Below are 23,037 nucleotides of genomic sequence, written 5' to 3'. Positions count from 1 at the left end.
GTAACTGGAAGAAAGAAACAAACCATAAACATTTCCACTTTAGCTCTCTGACTCATTTGCGTTGCTTGACAATGAACACTGATAACTAATATTTTCCGCTGGGGCTATGATCAGGGATTTGGCAGTTGCATACTCTCCATGTCACAGGGACTAATGCTAGAGCTTCCAGAAGGAACGGATAAGACTGACACCGTTCTAAAACCCTTTTCAATAATGCTATTTCTAGATGTTTTCCAGCACATCTAAGTCTTTCCCCATCCACCAGAGAATGCATCATGGAATCATAAAACCATAAGGTCATCTAGTCTAACCCTTTTACACCCTGTAGATTTTATTTCCTTTATTATGTCTAATAATAAATCATAACACAACCTACAAATGTTTTCTTTTTTTAAAAAAAAAAACCTACTGGATCACATTCTTTCCTTCAATCCAAAATAATGTAGTATGAGGTATATCGGCAATGGATACAGGGCCTGATCCAAAACCCATTGAAGTCACTGGGTGTCTTTCCACTGAATTCAATAGGCTTTTGTTCAGCCCTTAGAGGGCAGTGTTTGTTACCCCTAGCTCTGTACCCAAAATTTCCTCCTCCTCCTCAGATACGAACGGTCAACAGTAATCCACATAGCTGCTAAAGTCCTCGAAGAGGGGCACCAGTGGGTGTCAAGTCTATTAGCAGGTTTGTGTGACAGGGCAGCTGTATGAAACAGCTTCTGTTTAAATGCCCAACAGATTCCAAATACGTGGCCAGTTATATGACAGATAAATGTGCAACATTTTAACATAATATAGAGGGCAGCGATGGTTGAATAATGGGGAGAAACCCACTGTATATATATAAGAATTGTTCTTGGGGGAGGGGGCTGTTGGTCAAAATTTTGAATTTTTTAAAATTTTCCAACCGACTCCAAATAATAAGGCCAAGAACCTTCAATATGATCTGCTCCGGCAGAACCTGTTTGGCTCATGTCGCAGGAATGAGGCCTTAAGGGATCAAGTAAAGTCCTAAACACTAAACAGTTTAAATATACAGACAGCAAAAGTGCAAAACTACTTGGATGGGTTGGTTCCCCGTTCTCCTACTCGCCCCCCTGCCCCCACATCACAAGACATGGACAGAAAAATGGGCTGAACTGCCTAACTGGCTTCTTTTCTTCCTTTTTTGTTGTTGTTGTTTTTTTTAAAGCGAAAATTAGCCTATTTTTGGCTTGCTGCAAAAATGCTAGGGTTTTGCATTTCTGGTATATTTTAGTGTAAAAAAAAAGTGCAAGAGGAAGATGTCATCAACATTTCACAAAAGAAAAAAGGGGGGGATAAAATTTGCAAAATTGCATAAAAATAACTATCCATTTGCTAAAGGAAAAGTGTCTGAGGATCTCTGTCTGTGTGACCTGGGGCTGCTGGTTTAGGAGAATTTGCAGTAAAATCAGAAGGGCATATTTCCTTCCAGGTTTATAAAGAGTTTGATATTTTTAGGCCTGTCTCCTACTTTTCTCCACACAGGCAACTCACCCAATAGAACGTTTGCTTTCATTTTTCAGTGAATTGAGTGCTGGTAAGAGGGCTCAGTTTGACATCCCTGGAGACAGCAGTCACCTGTTTAGCCCACATAATGGGTACAGCCTGGGCAGGAGCAGGGCAAGCTGCCCCAACGCCATGCCTTTGACTGGGAGAGACTAGTTCTAGGGGTGAAAAAGCAAAATGGGCTTCTAGGCCCATTCAGGCCTTGGCCCCTCTGCTGAATCTGCCTGCAAGGGACCCAGTGATGCGGCCCTATCATTTGTGAGGACACCTGTCGACATGGAACGCGACAGAGGCTGGTCATCGGACAGCTATTGGATTGAAGCAAGCTTCCATGACTGCATGTTCCAGTGTCGGAAACAGGTGAGCAGACTGGCTTCCAGCCAAGCCCCTGCTGGAGGAGGCATTTCCCAGCGAGCCCTCTGTGGAAGACAGGGCGAGCGACGTCCTGGGCATGTGAACGGCAGGCTGCTATTGTGTGGGCTGGAATTTGGCCTGCAGCTTGATGTTCCAGTGAGAGCCATCCCTGCATTCAGGGGCGTTGGCATTATGCCTGGCCTTGTGGGATGGATACCCAAAGCAGGGACTTCCTTGCACCCCCAAATTGAGCCCCTGCACAATGGCCAGGCCCTGAGTCCCATCCTGTGAGGTGCTGGCCACCTCCTGGGAGAGGCCAAGTGCCCGCACTGAAATCAACAGGAGCCGAGGACGTTCTGTGCCTTCTGGACATCGCTTAGCGCCTCATAGGACTGAGCTCCCGGGGCATCCTCCCATCACAGTGGATGGGAGGTTTGCCATGGAGCTCCATGGGAGCAGGAGTAGGCCCCACATGGAGCAGCAGTAATGGACTCTGGAGAGGAGTCCCCTGGATTTTCCCTGACAGGAAAGATATGGCTGTGACACCGGGCCATAAGCTGGGGGTGGGGGGAGAGGGGGGAGGGGCTAAAAGCTGGGAAAAACTGGAGGCTGAAAAAAGTAAATTGAGGCTATTAAAGGACACTGGGTAGAGAACACAAAAACCTTATTCAGTCTTAATTCAAGCAAATGTATTTTGTTGCTAATTCTTGTATGTGCCTTGCTCTATTTGCTGTTTCCCTGAAAGCCACCGCTCCTGCAGTCATGTGATTATATTAGACTCTCCGCTTACATTTTTTTTTTAAAGTAAGTTTCTAGTCTTCATGGCTGCAAAGAAAAACTTGAAAACATGAACCATAAAGACAAAAAAAAAGAAAAGAAAAAGAAAAAACACCCCAAGCCACAGCGAGCAAATAAAAAGAACCCAACATTAATATTTTTTTTAAAATCTCATTATTTTTGGAGCCTTACTCATGATTTTTGAATGTTTAGGGTTGGCAAAGCTACATACAGTATCTTTTCAAATGCTGATTTGCAAAATGCACTTGAATTAGAATCCTGTACAGTATTAAAGATAATAGAGAATGTGCTGAAAAACTGTCACGTAATTTAATACAGAACTCTGTTATATTGTTCCAGGTCATTTTTTCCAGCTAGAAATCATTTTCCATGAAATTATTATTTTTGCATTAAAAAATACAAAGTAAAATTCTCATATGTAAATTCATTTTTCACAGGGACATTTTAGAGTGCAAATGGGTTACTCTGAAATTTTGCAAAATGAGAGAACTGTTTAAAAATTCAAAACTGAGTAAGAAAACTTCCTTTATGGAGGAGTCCATTTAGTATTTGTCACACTCTTCTACCAGAATCTCATTCCATTTCCACTGAAGTCAATGGAAAGACTGTCAAGCAGGGTTTGCTGGCCTTTTAAGCAGGGGCGGCTCCAGGCACCAGCACAGCAAGCACGTGCCTGGGGCGGCAAGCCACGGGGGGCACCCTGCCGGTCACCGTGAGGGCAGCAGTCAGGCTGCCTTCGGCGGCATGCCTGCGGGAGGTCCACCAGTCCTGTGGTTTCAGCGGCAATTCGGCAGCAGGGACGCCGAAGGCGCAGGACTGGCGGACCTCCCGCAGGCATGCCGCTGAATCCGCGTTACCAGCAGACCTCCCGCAGGCGCCCCGCCGAAAGCCGCCTGACTGCCGTGCTTGGGGCAGCAAAATACATACAAAATACAAAGCCCCTGCTTTTAAGGGAGTTCTCAGGTCCAGCTCTGCCCTGTTCCTGGCTTCGGCCCAGAACAAAGGCATTCTGGGGATGGTAGTTCCAGGGGCACATGGGAATTGTAGGCCCTACAGCAAAGCATGCTGGGAAAAGGGGCAGGAATAGAAGGTAATGGTGAGAGATGGCTCCCTTGAGAAGAGAGACCTAGGAGGGAGCCAGAGCTTTAGGGAGTCCAGGATAGACTGAGGAGAGGACTTGGATGGAAGGAATTCCCTTTATAGCCATTTGGAAACAGTTGTGTGAGAGACTTGGATAAACCAAAGGGAGTAAAAACTAGAGACATTACTAGTTCTCCTGTCACTGAACCACATCCCCCCTTGTTCACATCCCCACTGATGACAAAGGGAGTAGGAACAGGGCCCAATGGATAAGTAAACATAACCGCTCACCTCGGACAGTCACCAGCACGGAGCTGTAGGTCTGTCCCACCAGGTTGGAGGCTGTGCAGGTGTAGAGCCCATTATCGACCTGCTTGCAGAAAAGGATCTTCAGTACGAAGTTCTCCTGTTCGTCCTCGTACACAATGTGCCGGCGCCCCTCTGTAATCACCTCGCCATCCTTCTTCCACACGATCTCCGGCTTGGGCTCTCCTGTCACATAGCAGCTCAGCTTGGCATGCTTCCCCTCCGTCACGTTGAAGGTACGCGTCAGCACCCCGAAGGTGGCGTTGCGGGCTGATTTGGCGGTGAGGCTGGCAGCCCTCTCATAATCCAGAGAAAGGCTGAGACCAATACCAGACAGCCCCTCTTTAGCGGAGTACATTGGGGCAGCCATGGAATCGGCAGCTACGAGCATGGATGTGTCCATTTTTCTGATTTCCTCGCGCCTCTTTTGCAAATGAGACAGCAAGGAGGCAGTCTTGCCATAGCCTGTGTCTAGATGGCTGCTGCTTGGACTGTAAGAACCATGTGTGTCCACCACCAGGGTGGCGGTAGCACTGGCAGAGCCAATGGGATTCTCCGCCCGACACATGTATGTCCCACTGTCCCCCAACCGAGCACACTGGATCTTGAGAGCACTTGACTCCCCGAGGGACTCAATCTGGAAGCGGTTGGAGTCAGACCAGCCCCTCACGTGCCTTCCATCTTTCTCCCAGTTCACAGAGAGAGGTGGGCTGCCCTGGACTTTACATTTGAACGTAACATCGTCTCCCAGGGTCACTCTGATGGAGGAGGGTTTCTGGATGAAGTAAGGGGCCGATTCCGTCACCGTCGTCTCCTCCCCAACTTTGATACTGACAGCAGTGAAAGCTTCTCCAATGGTGTTCTTGGCCCTGCAGATATACTGACCACTGTCCTCTAAGCTCAGGTCATAAATTGTTAGCCGGTACAGATCACCATCTTCCACCATTTTAAACCTTCCCCCCGACTGGATCGGAAGCTTATCCTTTTCCCAGATCACCAGTGGGATGGGGTTTCCCACAATCTGGCAGCTCAGGGTGACATCCTTCCCCACCGACACCATGAAGGCCTTAGGCCGAGTCAGGAACCTTGGGGCTCCACTGAAGGAACTGTAATCCATCTTGGTTTCCTAGGAAAACAGAAGGATCAAGAGAGAGCTGATATACATGTGTGTGCACACAATGTCTGCTTTGTCTTTATACAGTGATGCCAATCTACTTATCACATAAAGCAACAAGATGAGCAATAGCTATCAGTCCACTGCATTTCCACCACCGATTTTGCATTATCAGTCAGCAAGTTTTGGGGACATTACAAGTCTTTTATGGACAATTCAATTTGGGCTCAATAGTATAAATCATTTATGTAAAAAGGACAAGTGATTCCCTCTACCACAGCAACAGAGAGTGTTGTGGCACCTTTAAGACTAACAGATGCATGCATCTGACGAAGTGGGCATTCACCCACGAAAGCTTATGCTCCAATACATCTGTTAGTCTTAAAGGTGCCACAACACTCTCTGTTGCTTTTTACAGATCCAGACTAACACGGCTACCCCTCTGATACCCTCTACCACAGGAATCCCTATGTGAAATTCAAGGGCTGTGTTGTGTAGGAGGTCAGACTAGATGATTGTAATGGTCCTTCTGGCCTTAGAATCTATGCACTAGCAAAACAAAGCAGCACTAATGGGTTATAATTTATGGACCGTTTTTTTACCAAAGACCATCAGATACCCATGATATATTTATGGATTGGTGGGAATGTGACATCAAGGATACTTCTCCATGCACTCTCTTCTCCTCTTCACACCCACCTTTGCATCTCTCTGTCTCCCCTTCAACTTGTTCTCCTTCTGTCCTTTCATCAACATTTCCCCTTCATCTCTTTTTATCCTCTTCATTCCCACCTTGCTCTGCTTTTCTCTTTATCCATTTTATGTCCCTCTCCCTCCCCTTCCACATGTCTTGTCCTCTGTGGGCAGCAGAGAACACCGTGTTCATGGACTAGCATGGGCCTGAGAAGGACATTCCACCCAGCAGGGGGCAGTGTTTAGGAGGACAGACAGACAAGCCTAGTGTATTATTGGTGATATCTTCTTTATTCCTCAATTGCTATTTAAGACAACCATTTAACTCTGGCTAATTTCTCACTGAGGACAGCTAGTGAGTGGCAGCCACTTGCACCTCCTGCAGAAAATGCAGAATAATGGCTTGAGCATTTCCAAACGTGACTGCAAGTTTGAATCCAAATGGGTGTCAGGCTCCTCAAAACAAGTTTGGCTGAAAGCTCTCGGAAAGATTTCTCATTTGTTGCCTGCCTACTTAGTGCTGCCTTAAATGCTTGCTGCACAATAGCTCCCAGCTGTTCAAAGACAGATCAGCAAAGGGAAAATAATTGAAGTACTGCTTGGAACTAAAGGTCAGGACAATTCTGACGTTGCCTTGTCTTGAGAAAGTTAAAAGCAATTAGCAGCAGCGCTAATCATTAATGTAGTGTTCACACATACACCTCTGCAGGACTGAAGAGCAATGTTACAGATATTAACCCATTTGACCTTCCCAATGGATTCCACACAGCACATGTCCCCTTGGGAGCTTCCTCACATTTCTTTACTAGCCCTGACATGGATTCCTGGCTGGTTGTTTTTCTGCTGCGGGGGTGGAATCTCTTTTTCCTAAGTGAGAATGAGTGAAAGGAGCTTCCTTCATGGATTTGGCTAGCAAATACAGGGAGGGCTACAGAGCTATCGAATGGCTGGCAAGAGCAAAACTCCACTGGGAGCATGATTAGCACGCAGTATAGAGAACAAGCTTGCCAGCTATTGGATTTTTGGGAAGACCTCCTGAAATGATTTGAAGCACTTGATCGCTGTCGGTCCCAATTCAGTATGCTACTATATCTACTCAGTCCTATCATGCCAAATAACCCTTCCCTGTTGGGGATTCTAATACCCATTGAGCTATCTTTGAGGCCTCTAATTAGTGATAATTGCCAATCTTTTTATGTCCTTGATTTTTTTTTACCTTCAGCTGCCCACACAAAGCAGTTCAATGACTGGCATGGTGGACTGCTGTTCATCTCAATAACTCCAAAAGGAAACGTTAGGCAGTCAGTGGGACAGAAATATCCTCTATAATCCTGCAGCAGTTTGGCTTCCCCGCCTGCCACCAACCCACCCACCAAATCACCCAATGACAAATGCTCTCAGGATTCACTCACACACACACACTGGAAATCAGGAGGACCAGGCCTAAAAACCTGCTTTAGTCTCTTGAGAGAATGATTCACCATTTCTACAGCTGCTTTCTTCCCCTTCTCTCCTCTGACTCATATTTCGATGTTGACATCAGTTCCAAAATCAGCAAAACTTTCTGAGCAAGGAATCAGGACTCCTGGATTCTATTCCCAACTCTGCCACTGGCCTGCTGCGTGACCTTGAACAAGTCACTTTGACGCTCTGTGCCTCAGTTTCCCCTTCCCACCCTTTGTCTGCCTTAGCTATTAAGACTGTAAACTCATCACTCTCACATGTTTGCACAGCATCTAGCATCGCTATACTACAAATAATGCTTAAAACTACAAATGAATCATTAGTATCTGTTTCCCCAGTTGGAGATCAAAACACCAGCCTCCCAAAAGCAATTAAATGTTGGTAAAGTGCTAGGAAATCATTGGATAAATGTAGATTCACAATTGCAGCAATTGTATTAATGTATTTACTATGATTATTATTGAATGGGGAAATAATAAAGCTATCCTTGAGACTCTGGGAAGGCCTTAGAAGCCCACATGGACCAAATAATTAATGTCATCTTCCTTTCATACACAAACTTTATAATGATAATATTATTCATTAATAAAACATTATTTTCTCTTCCTTCCTGCAATGTGTCACTGTTCAAGCTCATTGGAAACTTTACATTTGACAGACAATGGCTTTTTGACAAAACAGAAATTTTTGTGAAGAAAAAAAAATTCCCGTTTTGCTGAAAATGTTCAGGGTTTCATCAAAAAAAATCCCAAATCCCCAAACCAATTCCCCCCCCACCCCCCAGTTTTTGGCCACCAAAAACAGAAGATTTTCAGTTTTAAACCCAAACACTTCCATGTTTGCTCTCTCAATGCCAAACAAGTAAAAAGAATATAAAAATTTAAAAATAAAATAAAGAAGTTTTCATTTTTTTTCAACAAAAAATGTTGAAGAAAATTTTCTATGAAAAATAAAACATTTTCATGGTGAAAAAACTGCATTTCCTGACCACCCATAGTCACCATTGCTTCCTGCTACACAGAATGTTGGACCAGTTCCTATGCGCTTGACAGCCCCCTAGTGGCTGCAGCCTGAAGAGGATGTGAACCCTAAAGCTACTACCACAGACACATCATAGGCTTTATACTGACTTTAGAAACCCGCTTACACTTCCCTCCTGAGATAGGGAGACATTGCTTGTCTCAAGTAAACATATAGGACCATGTCCCACACCGGCCTGTAGGTTTCTGCATGTATCTTTAGCACACCCCGTGGCTACTATGAAATTCAACTCTTTCACCACATTATTTTTTAATCTTTAAAATACATGTATCATAAATATTTGTAAAACTACAAGTGGGGAAATTACAGCAGTGGTTAATAGATGTACATATGCACGTTGCGGGCAATCCAGAGCTAATTGAAGACAATGGCAATCGGAGGAGGTCCTGGACAATTGGAAAAAGGCAAATATAGTACCCATCTTTTAAAAAAGGGAAGAAGGACAATCTGGGGAACTACAGACTGCTCAGTCTCACCTCAGTCCCTGCAAAAATCATGGGGCAGGTCCTCAAGGAAACCATTTTGAAGCACTTGGAGGAGAGGAAGGTGATCAGGAACAGTCAACATGGATTCACCAAGGGCAAGTCATGCCTGACCAACTTGATTGCCTTCTATGATGAAATAACTGGCGCTGTGGATACGGGGAAAGCAGTGGACAGGATATACCTTGACTTCAGCAAAGCTTGTGATACGGTGTCCCACAGTATTCTTGCCAGCAAGTTAAAAAAGTATGGATTGGATGAATGGACTATTAGATGGATAGAAAGCTGGCTAGATCGTCAGGCTCAATGGGTAGTGATCAATGGCTCCATGTCTAGTTGGCAGCCGGTATCAAGTGGAGTGCCCCAGGGGTCGGTCCTGGGGCCAGTTTTGTTCAACAACTTCATTAATGATCTGGATAATGGGATGGATTGCACCCTCAGCAAGTTTGTGGACGACACTAAGCTGGGTGGAGAGGTAGATATGCTGGAGGGTAGGGATAGGGTCCAGAGTGACCTAGACAAGTTGGAGGATTGGGCTAAAAGAAATCTAATGAGGTTCAACAAGAACAAGTGCAGAGTCCTGCACTTAGGACAGAAGAATCCCATGCACTGCTACAGGCTGGGAACCGACTAGCTAAGCGGCAGTTCTGCAGAAAAGGACCTGGGGATTACAGTGGACAAGAAGCTGGATATGAATCAGCAGTGTGCCCTGTTGCCAAGAAGGCTAAAGACATATTGGGCTGCATTAGTAGGAGCATTGCCAGCAGATTGAGGGAAGTGATTATTCCGCTCTATTCGACACTGGTGAGGCCACATCTGGAGTATTGCATCCAGTTTTGGGCCTCCCACTACAGAAGGGATGTGGACAAATTGGAGAGAGTCCAGCGGAGGGCAACAAAAATGATTAAAGGGCCGGAAGCACATGATTTATGAGGAGAGGCTGAGAGAACTGGGGTTATTTAGTCTGCAGAAGAGAAGAATGAGGGGGGATTTGATCAGGGCCGGCTTTATGACCCGCAGGGTCTGATTCCAATACCTGGTGGCAGTCCAGGGCTTCAGCGGCACTTTGCGGTGGGGGGTCCGCTCCAAGTCTTCCGTGGTACCGAAGGACCCCCCGCTGCCAAAATGCCGCCGAAGACCCCCGGAGGGGGACCTTCTTTGGCACGGGGCCCGATTCCAGGGAATTGTGTGAATCGGCTTAAAGCCAACCCTGGATTTGATTGCAGCCTTCAACTACCTGAAGGGAGGTTCCAAAGAGGATGGAGCTCGGCTGATCACAGTGGTGGCAGATGACAGAACAAGAAGCAATGGTCTCAAGTTGCAGTGGGGGAGGTCTAGGTTGGATGTGAGGAAACACTATTTCACTAGGAGGGTGGTGAAGCACTGGAATGGGTTACCTAGGGAGGTGGTGGAATCTCCATCCTTAGAGGTTTTTAAGGCCCGGCTTGACAAAGCCCTGGCTGGGGTGATTTAGTTGGGGTTGGTCCTGCTTTGAGCAAGGGGTTGGACTAAATGACCTCCTGAGGTCTCTTCCAACCCTAATCTTCTATGATTCTATGACCCATCATTCTGAACTGTCCTTTCTCTATCACTACTATCAGGGCAGGATTCACACATTCAAATCTACAGACAGTCTTTATTATTTCTGATGAGTTTCTATAGTGCCTGTCACTGTGGCAGGAAGGAAAGACTGAGCATTCCGGAGATTTGGGTTCCATTCCCTGTTCAGCCACAGACTTCCCGTGTGACATTGGGTGAGTCACCTAATCTCTCTGGGCCTCAGTTCCCCCTCTGTACAATGGGGATAATAGCAATGCCCTGCCTCCCAGGGGCATTGAAAGGATAAAATCCAATTGTGATTGTGCGGCACTCAGTAGGCAGTAGCTGTAACAGGGTTGGCAGCCACCCAAGCACGACCTCGTGGCCAGGGGTGTGTCTGTGGTGTCCTGCTAATAATTTCGCCCTCAAAGAGCTCCTAACACAGATTCCACACACTTTTCTGAGGTCAAACTACCCCTCTTTGGAGTGTGGGTTTATTCACAGCCCATAATTCCAAGTCCTGAATTAAAATTTTGCTTCCTGCCTCCTGGCCTCCTTGCCCGGAAAGCTTTCACACTTTCCCTTGCTTGCCCAGGATCTCTCCTGTCTTAGTAGGTTACTCCCAGACCTTCCCAGCTGGAATCTTAGTCTCAAATCCCAGGACACGGCTGGAGCCTGCTCATTCCTAGCAGTCTTTGTTCATAGAATCATAGAATCGTAGAATATCGGGGTTGGAAGGGACCTCAGGAGGTCATCTAGTCCAACCCCCTGCTCAAAGCAGGACCAGTCCCCAGACAAATTCTTCCTGAACATCTTCCCCCATTGCAGCCACCTGCTGCCCTTTACAGGGATTTACCTCAGCCCACTCAGGTGGGGCTTAAGCTCAAAAGCTTGTGTCTCTCCCTGACAGAAGTTGGTCCAATAAAAGGTATTACTTCACCCACCTTGTCTCTCTCATGGCTACAACAACACTGCATGTGTAAATACACATATACACAGATAATAGATAGGTAGACTATAATAAAAAAAATCGCTCTCACAAAAACAGTTTCAGGGGAAATTAGCAGCATGCCAGGCACATGCTACGGGGCACTGCATTGATACACTGGTGATGACTCACCAATCAGGCCAGCTAGAAGAAATCCAGTGATTGAGTAGCGGGGGGAAACAAAGCATTAAAACAAAGCACCTTTTCCCTATCCTAAAGGCTGATTTTATGTACTAGATAGAATGTTTTGTGAAAGATGGTAAAGATGGAAAGAGTTAAATATTGATTTAAATCATTCAAAGGCATTTTGGAGGTACGAGGAGTGAAAGTTGAAATCTATCATTTTTAGAATTAGAATATTTGAGATTTAATCAGTCACCAAAATATAATTTTTGCAAAAATCTGTTTCGTTGTCAGCTGTCTGGGACAGGGACTGTCGTTTTGTCCTATGTTTGTACAGCACCTAGCACTGGTCTCTGACAAGGGCTCCTAGGTGCTATGGGAATACAAATAAATAATAATACAAATATACTTGTGACTACAGTGGGGTGCCACACATCATCAGTTGCAGATGAATTATCAGGGGATGTTCCATCATGTTGCTCCATTCAGGAACCTGCATGTAATGGAGTCAGGAGGGTCTGATCTGGGAAGTTTTCAGGGTGTAGCACTCCATCTGAATTTACTACAGAGAGTGCTTCCGGGACCATATCTTTAGATCCTTGGAGAAAGTATCAAGAGAATAAGATAGAGTATACGTTTAATGCAAATTTAAAAATTTGGGAAGTTGTAAGCCATTTTCCCTACCCCTACATTCAACCTTGAAAACACTGCCTCTAATTGCATGGTGACCCTGGACAAACACAAATGAAGGACATTAAGTGCTGCTACATCATCGAGCAAAATAAAGAGAGAGAGAGTTGAAATTGGGGCATTCTGGAAAGTATTGGCCTTGGGCATTTGCATCCTGCTCAGCTTGCAACACTGCTACAAAAAAGAGTGCTGCTCACTTAAAATGAGCTGGTGACAGCATATTGTCCCACAGTGGCAGGCATCTTAGAAATGATGGATGGATGGATAGATACGCAGACAAGGCAGCATATGCAGACCATGCAGTGCTAACAAGTGTGGTCTCTTCTACAGCCCCACCCATGAAAAAGATCAATAAACAAAGAAAGTGATTCAGACTCTTCCAGAGTGAATACAAGTTCAAACATGGTATAAATATGCCACAAGCACCACACTAGGTCTCATAGGCAATGGTACTACTGGAACTCGACCTGAACTAAACTTTATCAAGTGAAGTCAGCTTAAAATGCCCATTTCAATTTGTCTTGTACATTTTACAATATTGATCAGACATATTCAATATCACCTCCCCAGTTCAGCATGTAGGGGAGGGACCATGTCTTCACTTACATACTGCTATCTACGAATGCACTGAGGGCTAGAGCGGTAGTCTGGTTTTACATTAATGTGTCTAATTGGACTTATGTATTCATTCATTTATATGGATTTTCATTACTCTGCAATATAGGTGTTGTGAATTCACTTGTCTTAAAAAAAAAAATTAAGGAAAGACACTGAAACAGACCCGTCAGTTACCCCCAATGAAATCAAGTATCTCAGCAACATCATAAATCTAACCACAACTAATCCACCTCCCACAGTCCCCATCCCACTGCTACCCCTCCCTACCCTACACCACTTTCCACACAAGCAAGGGAGAAAGGGTAGGTCTTTTATCACACCCTGTAGGGTAACAAACGTGGACAGTTCCAGACCTGAAGTGAGTTCTTGGTCCAGTTGACATCAATGGCAAAACTCCCACCGACTTCAAAGGGGTCAGAATTTCCCTCAGGAGGAAGTGAGCTGAAAAAGTCCAGAGCCCTAACAGATTGCCCTGCCAGCCACTTCCTCTCTCTGCTACCAAGGAGCGTCACCTCAGGCAACCTTGCTGACAGCAACTGAGGCAGGGTGTCACAGGAAGAGTGGGGGGCCTCTTAGGCAGGCCTCAGGTTTTGTAGATCAAACCCCCTATCTCAGAATCAATCTGGGAACCAGTCAGCAGCCAGTACAGGCCACAGAGCAGGAGGGTTTAAAGTGCTCCTGGAAAGAGACGCTGCTGAACAAGAGGGCAACGGATGCTTTGCTGTTAAGGCAGTGGGTTTCTTTATGCAGGCGCAGGGCCCTGTTTGATCATATTAAGTTATCCCCTGAGACGACGCAACTGATTTGTTGTTAATAAATAGCACAATGCCTAACTACATGGACCACTACACTGGGGCAACACAAACCGGTGGGTAGATACATTAATTAAAACAACAAATGAATCAATCCACGGCCTTTCCCTAAGCCTTCTTTAAAGGTACAACATGACAAGCCAGGTCCTACTCATTCCATTCCTTATCTCCCTTTAAAATCTTCATGAGAGGACATTACTTTCTGATAATAATAAAATGATACGTAGCTCTTTTCATCCATAGTTCTCAAAGTACTTCACAATTGCTAATGTCTTTATCATCACAACATGCCTGTGAGGTAGGGAAGTACCATTATCCCCATTTTACAGATGGGAAACTGAGGCACAGAGCGATTAAATGATTTAGAATCATAGAAGATTATGGTTGGAAGAGACCTCAGGAGGTCACCTAGTCCAATCCCCAAGATCACACCGGAAGGAATTGAACCTGGGTCGCCAAAGCTAGTACCCTAACCACTGGGGTTGTACAGAGCCACACAGGAGGTAAATCCACACACTCCCTCCGTGTCCCCTTTCCTCTTTGTCTCTTCTGCACCCTCCCATACACCACCATTTCCCCTCGACTTTGATTTTTGTTTGTTTGTTTAATTTTGTGTGATATGTGCCATAAAAATCTGTGTGCTGGAAATATTGTGATTAATACATGGGAATCTAAGCATTGTGAAAATATCTTGGTGTTTTCTTGTTTCTGGTAGCTCATATTTCTGTATCTGTTGTATAGGTTGGCACCTAGACTTTGTTTGGTTTGTTATAAGAAAAAAAGATTGAAAAAGCTTAATAAATATATACAAAGAAGATGTAGGGGCTACGTGCATATATGTTAATTTAGGGCCCAGTCCAATAAATTGGTAAGCACCCTCAACTCCCGTTGACTTTGCAAGAGGCACTAAGCACCTGCCAGCATCAGGCCTATAGGTAGAAAAATTTGTATTAAATTGGGCTTTGTATTAATTATTATTATTATTATTATTAAGCAATATACTTCATCCCAGCCTTGCTATGTAACCCATTGCAAAGGGGACAAAACTGGCATTAAAGAAGTTGGGTGGGGAATGCCTAAAGGGAGTTAGGAGCACAATACAAAGTATTGGTTCACTACAGGAGGCACTAGATACAATTCTCTGGCCTGTCATATACAGGAGGTTAGATTAGATCAGGGGTTGGCAACCTTTGAGAAGTGGTGTACCAAATCTTCATATTTTTACTGTAATTTAAGGTTTCGCGTGCCAGTAATACATTTTACATTTACAGGGGCCGGCGGACGGAACCCCAGACTGGCAGCAGGCAGAGCAGGGCCGGGAATCCGGCTGTCAGGGCCGGTGGACAGAACCCCAGACCGGCAGCAGGTGGAGCGGGGCCGGGAATCCGGCTGTCAGGGCCGGTGGACGGAACCCCAGACCAGCAGCACAGATGGCAGACAGAACCCCAGACCAGCAGCAAGCTGAGCCGCTCAGCCTGCTGCCGGTCTGGGGTTCCGTCCTCCACCCCTGCCAGCCGGGGTCCCGGCTGCCGGCCCCGTTCAGCCCGCTGCCAGCCTGGGGTTCCATTCATCCAGGCCGGCAGCGGGCTGAGCGGGGCCAGTGGCCAGGACTCTGGCTGGCAGCAGAGTGCCACTAAAAATCAGCTCACATGCCGCCTTTGGCATGCGTGCTGCAGGTTGCCAACCCCTGGATTAGATTATCACCCTTCTGGCCTTCACTTCTATGAATCTATCCCAGCGAAAATCCAGATACTTCTGAAACCGGAGGTGTTTCGAAATTCCTAGCTTTTGTCTGCATCATGCAAAGAGCACAGAAAAGCCGAGGAAACACTGAGGGAGGGAAAGTTAAAAGGGTCCATGTGACAACCATATACAAGACACGAGGTCTGTCCCAGAATTCAACAGAGACCTGCCAAAAAGTCACTATCATAGTGACCAGGTACAAATGTGATTGTGAGGTGTGATGAGGACTGGACTATATATTCAATAAAATTCATCCTGAGGTAAATTTGTGTATATGTTATGCAGATTTGTAATCAGTAGCTTTAAAAACGTTAGGCAGGCGTGAGGTGGATTTCTGAACCTAACTATGCAAGGTAAAATCTTAGCCAAAACCAGAGGGGTTGCCAGAAAATGGCACCTCCTGATGGCTTGAGACCCTCCATGCTGCCTGTTTGCTCTGTTTCCAGGTGCTGCTTTGTTTGATTGTTAGTCACACTCTCTTCCTTGCTGTCAGTCTCACTAGGCTGACTAGTGCCACCATATTTTATGTACCACATGCTGGGTAGTAACATGAGAGGACTTTGTGTTTCTAAAACTAAACTGGCTCTTTATTAAGAAAACTATTTACGCAGGTGCTACAGCTGCAGCTAGCATTCTAGCCATGTGCCCACAGACTGACTTCCGGGTGCCTCCTCCAAACTCTTCCTTCCTGCAACCAGTGCTCCTCCCTCCATGTTCCATGCAGATTGCTACATATGGGTCACATCCTGAAATTCTGAGTCAGCTTTCACTCTGTCCTTTAAAAAGCCATGGGAATTCAAGTTTGACTGAGGACAACAATAATTGTTTATTCTTTACCACTCTATGTTACACTGTACAACACTAGTGACAATCCCACATATTCAAAAATCATGAGATTGGCTTTAAAATCATGATATTTTAAAAATATTAAATTTGGTGCCTTTTTCTGTACTTTCTAGCTTTTGAGACTTTGGAGGTAACATTCCCAAGCTTTTCTGTGCAGTAATGAGGGCTAGAAACTTACTTAAAAAAAAATAGCTGAGAGTTACAAATAATCACCTGACTCTTGGAGCTGGAGCTTTCAGAAAAAAATACCCCAAATGTCATCAGATAAAATAAAATAAAGAATACTGTTATTTTGTGATTTACATGCAACAATCAGACAGATTGTTTTATATAAAATAAACACATAATTAAAATATTGAACTGGGAAGAAAAGTTATATGGGCAACGAAGTAGGGACGTGCTAATTTCCACTGAAGTCTATAGAAGAGCTGCTAATGGCAAACTGCAGTGATCCGGCTGCCCTGTTACCTTTCATGATCTCCCAGGGAATGAGCTAGCTTTACTAAACAAACAAACAGACGAGAGCCCCCGTGCAAGCATTCCACGCCAGCTGCAAACTTAACTACAGAGCTATTCAAGTGGCTCCATAATCAATGGACAGAGCCAAACGTTACACCAGACTGAATGTGCAAGGGTGACATTCACACTAGTGCAAAGGACCTGCAGATGTCTCTGTCTACCACTCACACCCTTACTTAAATGATGTATGCATAGATCATCTGACCTGGGCTGAATTTTACCCTAAAAGCCTTAAATGTGGCAGAATTCACTGGTGACCATTTCATAGCAGCACGAGCGTCCATAATGGAGAGGCCAGATTTTCATCTCAGTTGTGCCAGTTTAAATTTGGAGTAACTCCACTGAAGCCAACGGAGTTACTACAGATTTACACAGTCGTAAGGGACAGCATAACCACCTGGCATCCTCAAAGGTCAGTTAATGTGAGTGGCTGGAATGTCCTTCCCCTTAGCTTTAATAACCTCTATTGCTGAACCACAGCTGCCCGGACATTTCTGATGACTAATCGAGTGCAACTAAATTAAATAAAATATTACAAAAAACCCCAGAACTAACACAGCATGTGCACACTCCAGAAACAACACCCCCAGATCCCAAATCAGACACGCTCTTCATTATGTGCTTAACATTAAGCATGTGAGCAGACCTTAGACATCAATGAGATGATTCAGGTGCCTAAACTCATCTGCTGGATCAGGGCCCTAGATGGTCTTATTTTTTGAAAACCTCATCCCTCACTATCCATTGTTGTTGTTTCCCCCTCAGTCCTTAAACAGCCCTGATCCTGCAATGAACTCCATGCAGGGGCAGGGTCCCACCCACACGGACCTCATTTCAGGATTGGGACCTAATTTGGGACTCACTCCTGCAAGGTGTGAGCACCAACTCCCACTGACTTCAATGAGCACTCAGCATCTTGCAGGACCAGGCCCTTAGTTAGCTTGTTGCGGCAGGATCCGTGCCTTTTATTTTTCTGTACAGAAACATGCACTGCAAACCATCAGACGTGCTGATACGATGATGCATAAATAGATAATACATTGGAGCTTTTGGAGTTTGGGAAACATCCTTCTTGCCCTCTGGCACTGAGGAAAACAGGGCAGAGTGGGAGGGATGGGGAGAGGGATACTACCCTAGCTTGCCAGGGTCATAACTAGCAATTCATGGGAGTCATAACCCTCATCATTTTTATCACAAGTCTTGCACTATTTGGTGTTTCCCTGCTGCCCCAGCTCCTGAGACAAGCTATTCTTGTGACAATTGCAGCTTTCATTTTTAAAAGCAGTACTTTTCTAGCCCTTGTGATTGCAGAAAAAAAAAGACTGAAATGGAACCCTAAAGCACACTGAATATTCAGCAACCAGTAAACCAAGGAAAAGATCCCCAACTTTAAGAATCTCAGGATTTCTCTTTTATAGCTGAGTCACGATTTTTGAATGCTTGAGGTTAGCAATGCTGTAATGTGGCAATCTAATCTATCTATCACACACACGATAGGCCCAAACCAAGACCCTAGATCAGAACAATCCCAACCTACCTTAGAGCCACATCTTAAATGTACAGCTAACACCCAGCTGTAATGAGATATAATGGAAATAACCTTGTAACATTTTTAAACAGCCAGGCCACCCAGAAAATTTTGTTATTCTCAAAACAAAACAAAAAGACACACAGAAAAAGAAAAATCCCCTTTGTGACAGTGGCATTCTCCAGAAACACGCCTGTATTTTAAAAGGTGGACGTCACCGCCATCGCGCCCGCTCCATCCCCCTGAGCTGTCGCTCCGAAAATAGCCCCAGCTGTCCGGCTCCATCTCTCCTCAGAGCCGTTTGCAGAAATGCGAGCTGAGAGTGGGGGGTTGCAGCTTGAATTGGCACCGACATGGGGACAGAGAGGAGCTCAGTGAAAAACTTACCAAAGAGAAAAGCAACACTTGGTTTATGCCTGGAAAATGAAATAAAATAAAATCCCTCCCTCCCAACACCCAGCTTCCGCACCCCCCACACCAAGCCCATCTGTCACACAGGTTGACATCCACAAGCTACGAAGGTCAAAGTTAATCCCCCGCAAGTAACCTCTCCAACTCTCTTTTTTCCATCTTTCCACAGCTCTTTTGGAGGCTGTTATTTAGACTCCTGGTCGCCCAGGCAAAATAATCCAGTGAAACAATCCAAATATTGCTCAGGCCAATGTCTCCTTGACCTTCAGCTCTGTCGTCTTTCACCTCAAATGCCTTTAACAAGGCAATAAATACTCAGATGTAATTAATGTGGACTCCAAAATCACCTCCCTCCTCCCTCAGCCATGAACAAGTCCCTCTGCCTTCCTCAGATGAGCTGCTTCCCAATATACACCCTCAGGACCTTACCTGGAGTCTTGTCAGAGTCTGAGAAGGCAAGCGGCTCTCATCGGGATGAGGGAAAGCAGATCCTTACTGAGAGACACACAAGGAAAAGGGGGAAAATGAGGTGTGGGGGAGACCATCTGGGTTTTGGTCCCCCCTCCCTTCCAGTAAATAAAACAGAAACCCCAGCGAGGGTGCGGACGTGCAGTAAAAGGTCCCCTAGTCCCCCTGCAGTGTCTCCACTGCTTGGGGTGTAGGCTGTGTCGCCCCCGGCCCCACCCCTCCCCCTGGCTGTCCTCCTCCACTCGAATTGCTGACGTGCTTTGCTCTCCTTCTGCCTCCCAGCTCCAAAATAGCCCTGGGTGTCATTTACTGGAGAGATTACATTTCATCTGGTAGAGAGGCGAAAGGGCATAGTTCTAGGGACTCAATCGGCCCATCCAAAGAGGCAAAAAAAAAAAAATCAGCAGAGGTGTGAGTGTGCATGTGTGTAACAGGCTGCGGTGCCAGGATTCATCAGGACTGCTTCTCAAGTGTGTATCCTAGAGCCAAGTGACAGCTGTTAAACAGCGACAGGAGAACAGGCTGTTGGCAAAGTTTATCTGTGTTACAAGTGTCTCCTTAGTAAAAAGAGGAATTCCCTTTCAGATCAGTAACGGGGTTTGTGGAAGAAAGCGCTCATTTTAGGGTTGGCTTCTTTGACCAAGGACATTTGCAGAACAACAACGAATAAACAGCAAATGAACAAACCTGACGGTGCCACTGTTTCTCCAAATATTAAAGTGTGGTTCTACTCTGAAAACTGACTCTGCAAAAATGGCATAGTGAGATTGCAGATTTTCTGCCTCTGTGACTCCTGGTCATATTGTCTCACATTACAAGTAAAAAGTTATTTGCCCAACTACCACTTCCTCAAGCACAGCCTCGAATCCAAGAATTCATTCTAGTCTACACATTCCTGCTGATGAAGATTCCACAACTGGAACTTAGTCAATAACTGTTGATAATGCACAACGCTGAATAGAATCCCGCTCATTCTCCCATAGCTGCACTGTCTGTGCATGGGTAAACAGGAGAGAAAAGTAGTGAATAGTTATTTGGGGCAGTAAATTAAGCAGATAACATCCCAAATACACACAGGGAACAGTACTGGTTGAGTAAGAATGTGCTACTTTTACATAGGGAGTGTTGTTGTAGCTGTGTCAGTCCAAGGATATTAGAGACACAAGGTGGATGAGGCAATATCTGTTATTGGATCAACTTCGGTTGGTGAAAGAGACAAGCTTCCGAGCTTCCAGAGAGTTCTTCTTCAGGACCTGAAGAAGGTCTCCGTGTAAGTTCAAAAGCTTGTCTCACCAACTGTAGTTGTTCCAATAAAAGATACTACCTCACCCACCTTGTCTCTTCTTCTACATAGTCACTTTTCAAAGCACAACAGCACTTAAAACAATAGACAAGAATTAGACCTTTCAGGCTAATGCCTGCCATGAGATTTCTGAAATTGGAAACAATTGCTTCAGGTTATAGTTGCACAAACAATGACCCATGATGTAATAGGAATCAAGTAAACCACTTGAAATTCAGTTTTCAGAGTAGCAGCCGTGTTAGTCTGTATCCTCAAAAAGAACAGGAGTACTTGTGGCACCTTAGAGACTAACAGATTTATTAGAGCATAAGCTTTCGTGGACTACAGCCCACTTCTTCGGATGCATATAGAGTGGAATAAATATTGAGGAGATATATATACACACATACAGAGAGCATAAACAGGTGGGAGTTGTCTTACCAATTCTGAGAGGCCAATTAAGTAAGAGAAAAAAAACTTTTGAAGTGATAATCAAGATAGCCCAGTACAGACAGTTTGATAAGAAGTGTGAGAATACTTACAAGGGGAGATAGATTCAATGTTTGTAATGGCTCAGCCATTCCCAGTCCTTATTCAATCCTGAGTTGATTGTGTTTAGATTGCATATCAATTCCAGCTCAGCAGTCTCTCGTTGGAGTCTGTTTTTGAAGTTTTTCTGTTGTAATATAGCCACCCGCAGGTCTGTCATTGAATGGCCAGACAGGTTAAAGTGTTCTCCCATTGGTTTTTGAGTATTATGATTCCTGATGTCAGATTTGTGTCCATTAATTCTTTTGCTTAGAGACTGTCCAGTTTGGCCAATGTACATGGCAGAGGGGCATTGCTGGCACATGATGGCATATATCACATTGGTAGATGTGCAGGTGAACGAGCCCCTGATGGTATGGCTGATATGATTAGGTCCTATGATGATGTCACTTGAATAGATATGTGGACAGAGTTGGCATCGGGCTTTGTTACAAGGATAGGTTCCTGGGTCAGTGGTTTTGTTCAGTGATGTGTGGTTGCTGGTGAGTATTTGCTTTAGGTTGGGGGGTTGTCTGTAAGCGAGGACAGGTCTGTCTCCCAAGATCTGTGAGAGTAAAGGATCATCTTTCAGGATAGGTTGTAGATCTCTGATGATGCGCTGGAGAGGTTTTAGTTGGGGGCTGAAGGTGACAGCTAGTGGTGTTCTGTTATTTTCTTTGTTGGGCCTGTCTTGTAGGAGGTGACTTCTGGGTACTCGTCTGGCTCTGTCAATCTGTTTTTTCACTTCAGCAGGTGGGTATTGTAGTTTTAAGAATGCTTGATAGAAATCTTGTAGGTGCTTGTCTCTATCTGAGGGATTGGAGCAAATGCGGTTATATCTTAGAGCTTGGCTGTAGACAATGGATCGTGTGGTATGTCCTGGATGGAAGCTGGAGGCATGTAGGTAAGTGTAGCGGTCAGTAGGTTTCCGGTATAGGGTGGTATTTATGTGACCATCGCTTATTAGCACTGTAGTGTCCAGGAAATGGACCGCTTGTGTGGATTGATCTAGGCTGAGGTTGATGGTGGGATGGAAATTATTGAAATCATGGTGAAATTCCTCAAGGGCTTCTTTTCCATGGGTCCAGATGATGAAGATGTCATCAATGTAGCACAAGTAGAGTAGGGGCGTTAGGGGACGAGAGCTAAGGAAGCGTTGTTCTAAGTCAGCCATAAAAATGTTGGCATATTGTGGGGCCATGCGGGTACCCATAGCAGTGCCACTGACTTGAAGGTATATATTGTCCCCAAATGTGAAATAGTTGTGGGTGAGGACAAAATCACAAAGTTCAGCCACCAGGTTAGCTGTGACATTATCGGGGATACTGTTCCTGATAGCTTGTAGTCCATCTTTGTGTGGAATATTGGTGTAGAGGGCTTCTATGTCCATAGTGGCCAGGATGGTGTTTTCTGGAAGATCACCGATGGATTGTCTCTTGCTGTCATTTAATGAAGACTAGATGCCTTTCTGGAATGTGTTTGCCCCCAAAGTAGCTATTGTGTCATACAGGAGGCCTGTGACATGCAGGGGGTCAGATTAGATGCTCTAACGGTCTCTTCTGGCCATCAAGTCTACTAATTTCTGAAAAACTGAGTGTAGCATTGGGAGCAGCGTCTGAGGTTTTACTGTCTAGTCGGCTTGCTTCCTAGAATGAACACGCCTTGAGTGGGGTGATCCACAGGGAGTAGCTCAAAGCTCCCAGGTGCCTGGCCAGGGGCAGGACATTAGCACAGCAAGGGAGGGGCGTGGCAGTGACATCACAAAGGCCTTTTGCAGGACCTCAGACTATTGGTCAAAGGTGCTGACCTCACAGAGAGATGCTGACATCAGCCAGGCAGGACAGAGGCGAGTGGCCCAGGAAAGCTCAGAGACCCCTGTGGCTTTGCTTCAGCAAGTCTCTGTCTCGCGGTCTCTCTTTGAGGACTGAGAGAACATTCGGGTTCACGTACGTGAGCGGCAGGAGGAACCTCTTTCGAGTTTTCTCCTTCCCTTTTCGTGATTGTACTAGAAAGCAGACGTCCCTGTGTAGAAGGTAAGAGCCTCCTCGAGGTTTGAAACCTGTTCAGTCTGATCCATCGGGTG

The 23,037-nt window shown here is 45.3% G+C and overlaps 1 protein-coding gene across 6 annotated transcripts in view; it reads right to left on the bottom strand.

Moving 5' to 3' along the window:
* The window catches only part of OBSCN (obscurin, cytoskeletal calmodulin and titin-interacting RhoGEF), a 266,409-nt gene extending 247,021 nt beyond the window's left edge, over nt 1-19,388 (bottom strand). For all 6 annotated transcript variants that reach the window (XM_065582593.1, XM_065582594.1, XM_065582591.1 and 3 more), the window contains exons 1-2: nt 19,106-19,388; nt 4,051-5,191 (exon numbers count right to left, since the gene is read on the bottom strand). In XM_065582593.1, coding sequence (XP_065438665.1) covers nt 4,051-5,182 — 1,132 coding nt within the window. In that variant the 5' untranslated portion in view covers nt 5,183-5,191; nt 19,106-19,388. The remainder of the gene's footprint in view (nt 1-4,050; nt 5,192-19,105) is intronic.
* Between the last annotated feature and the right edge of the window lie 3,649 nt (nt 19,389-23,037).

Source organism: Chrysemys picta, chromosome 2 (genome assembly GCF_011386835.1).
Source record: "Chrysemys picta bellii isolate R12L10 chromosome 2, ASM1138683v2, whole genome shotgun sequence".
In the NCBI taxonomy this organism is placed as follows: domain Eukaryota; kingdom Metazoa; phylum Chordata; order Testudines; family Emydidae; genus Chrysemys; species Chrysemys picta.
This window is presented reverse-complemented; position numbering and strand designations above follow the sequence as displayed.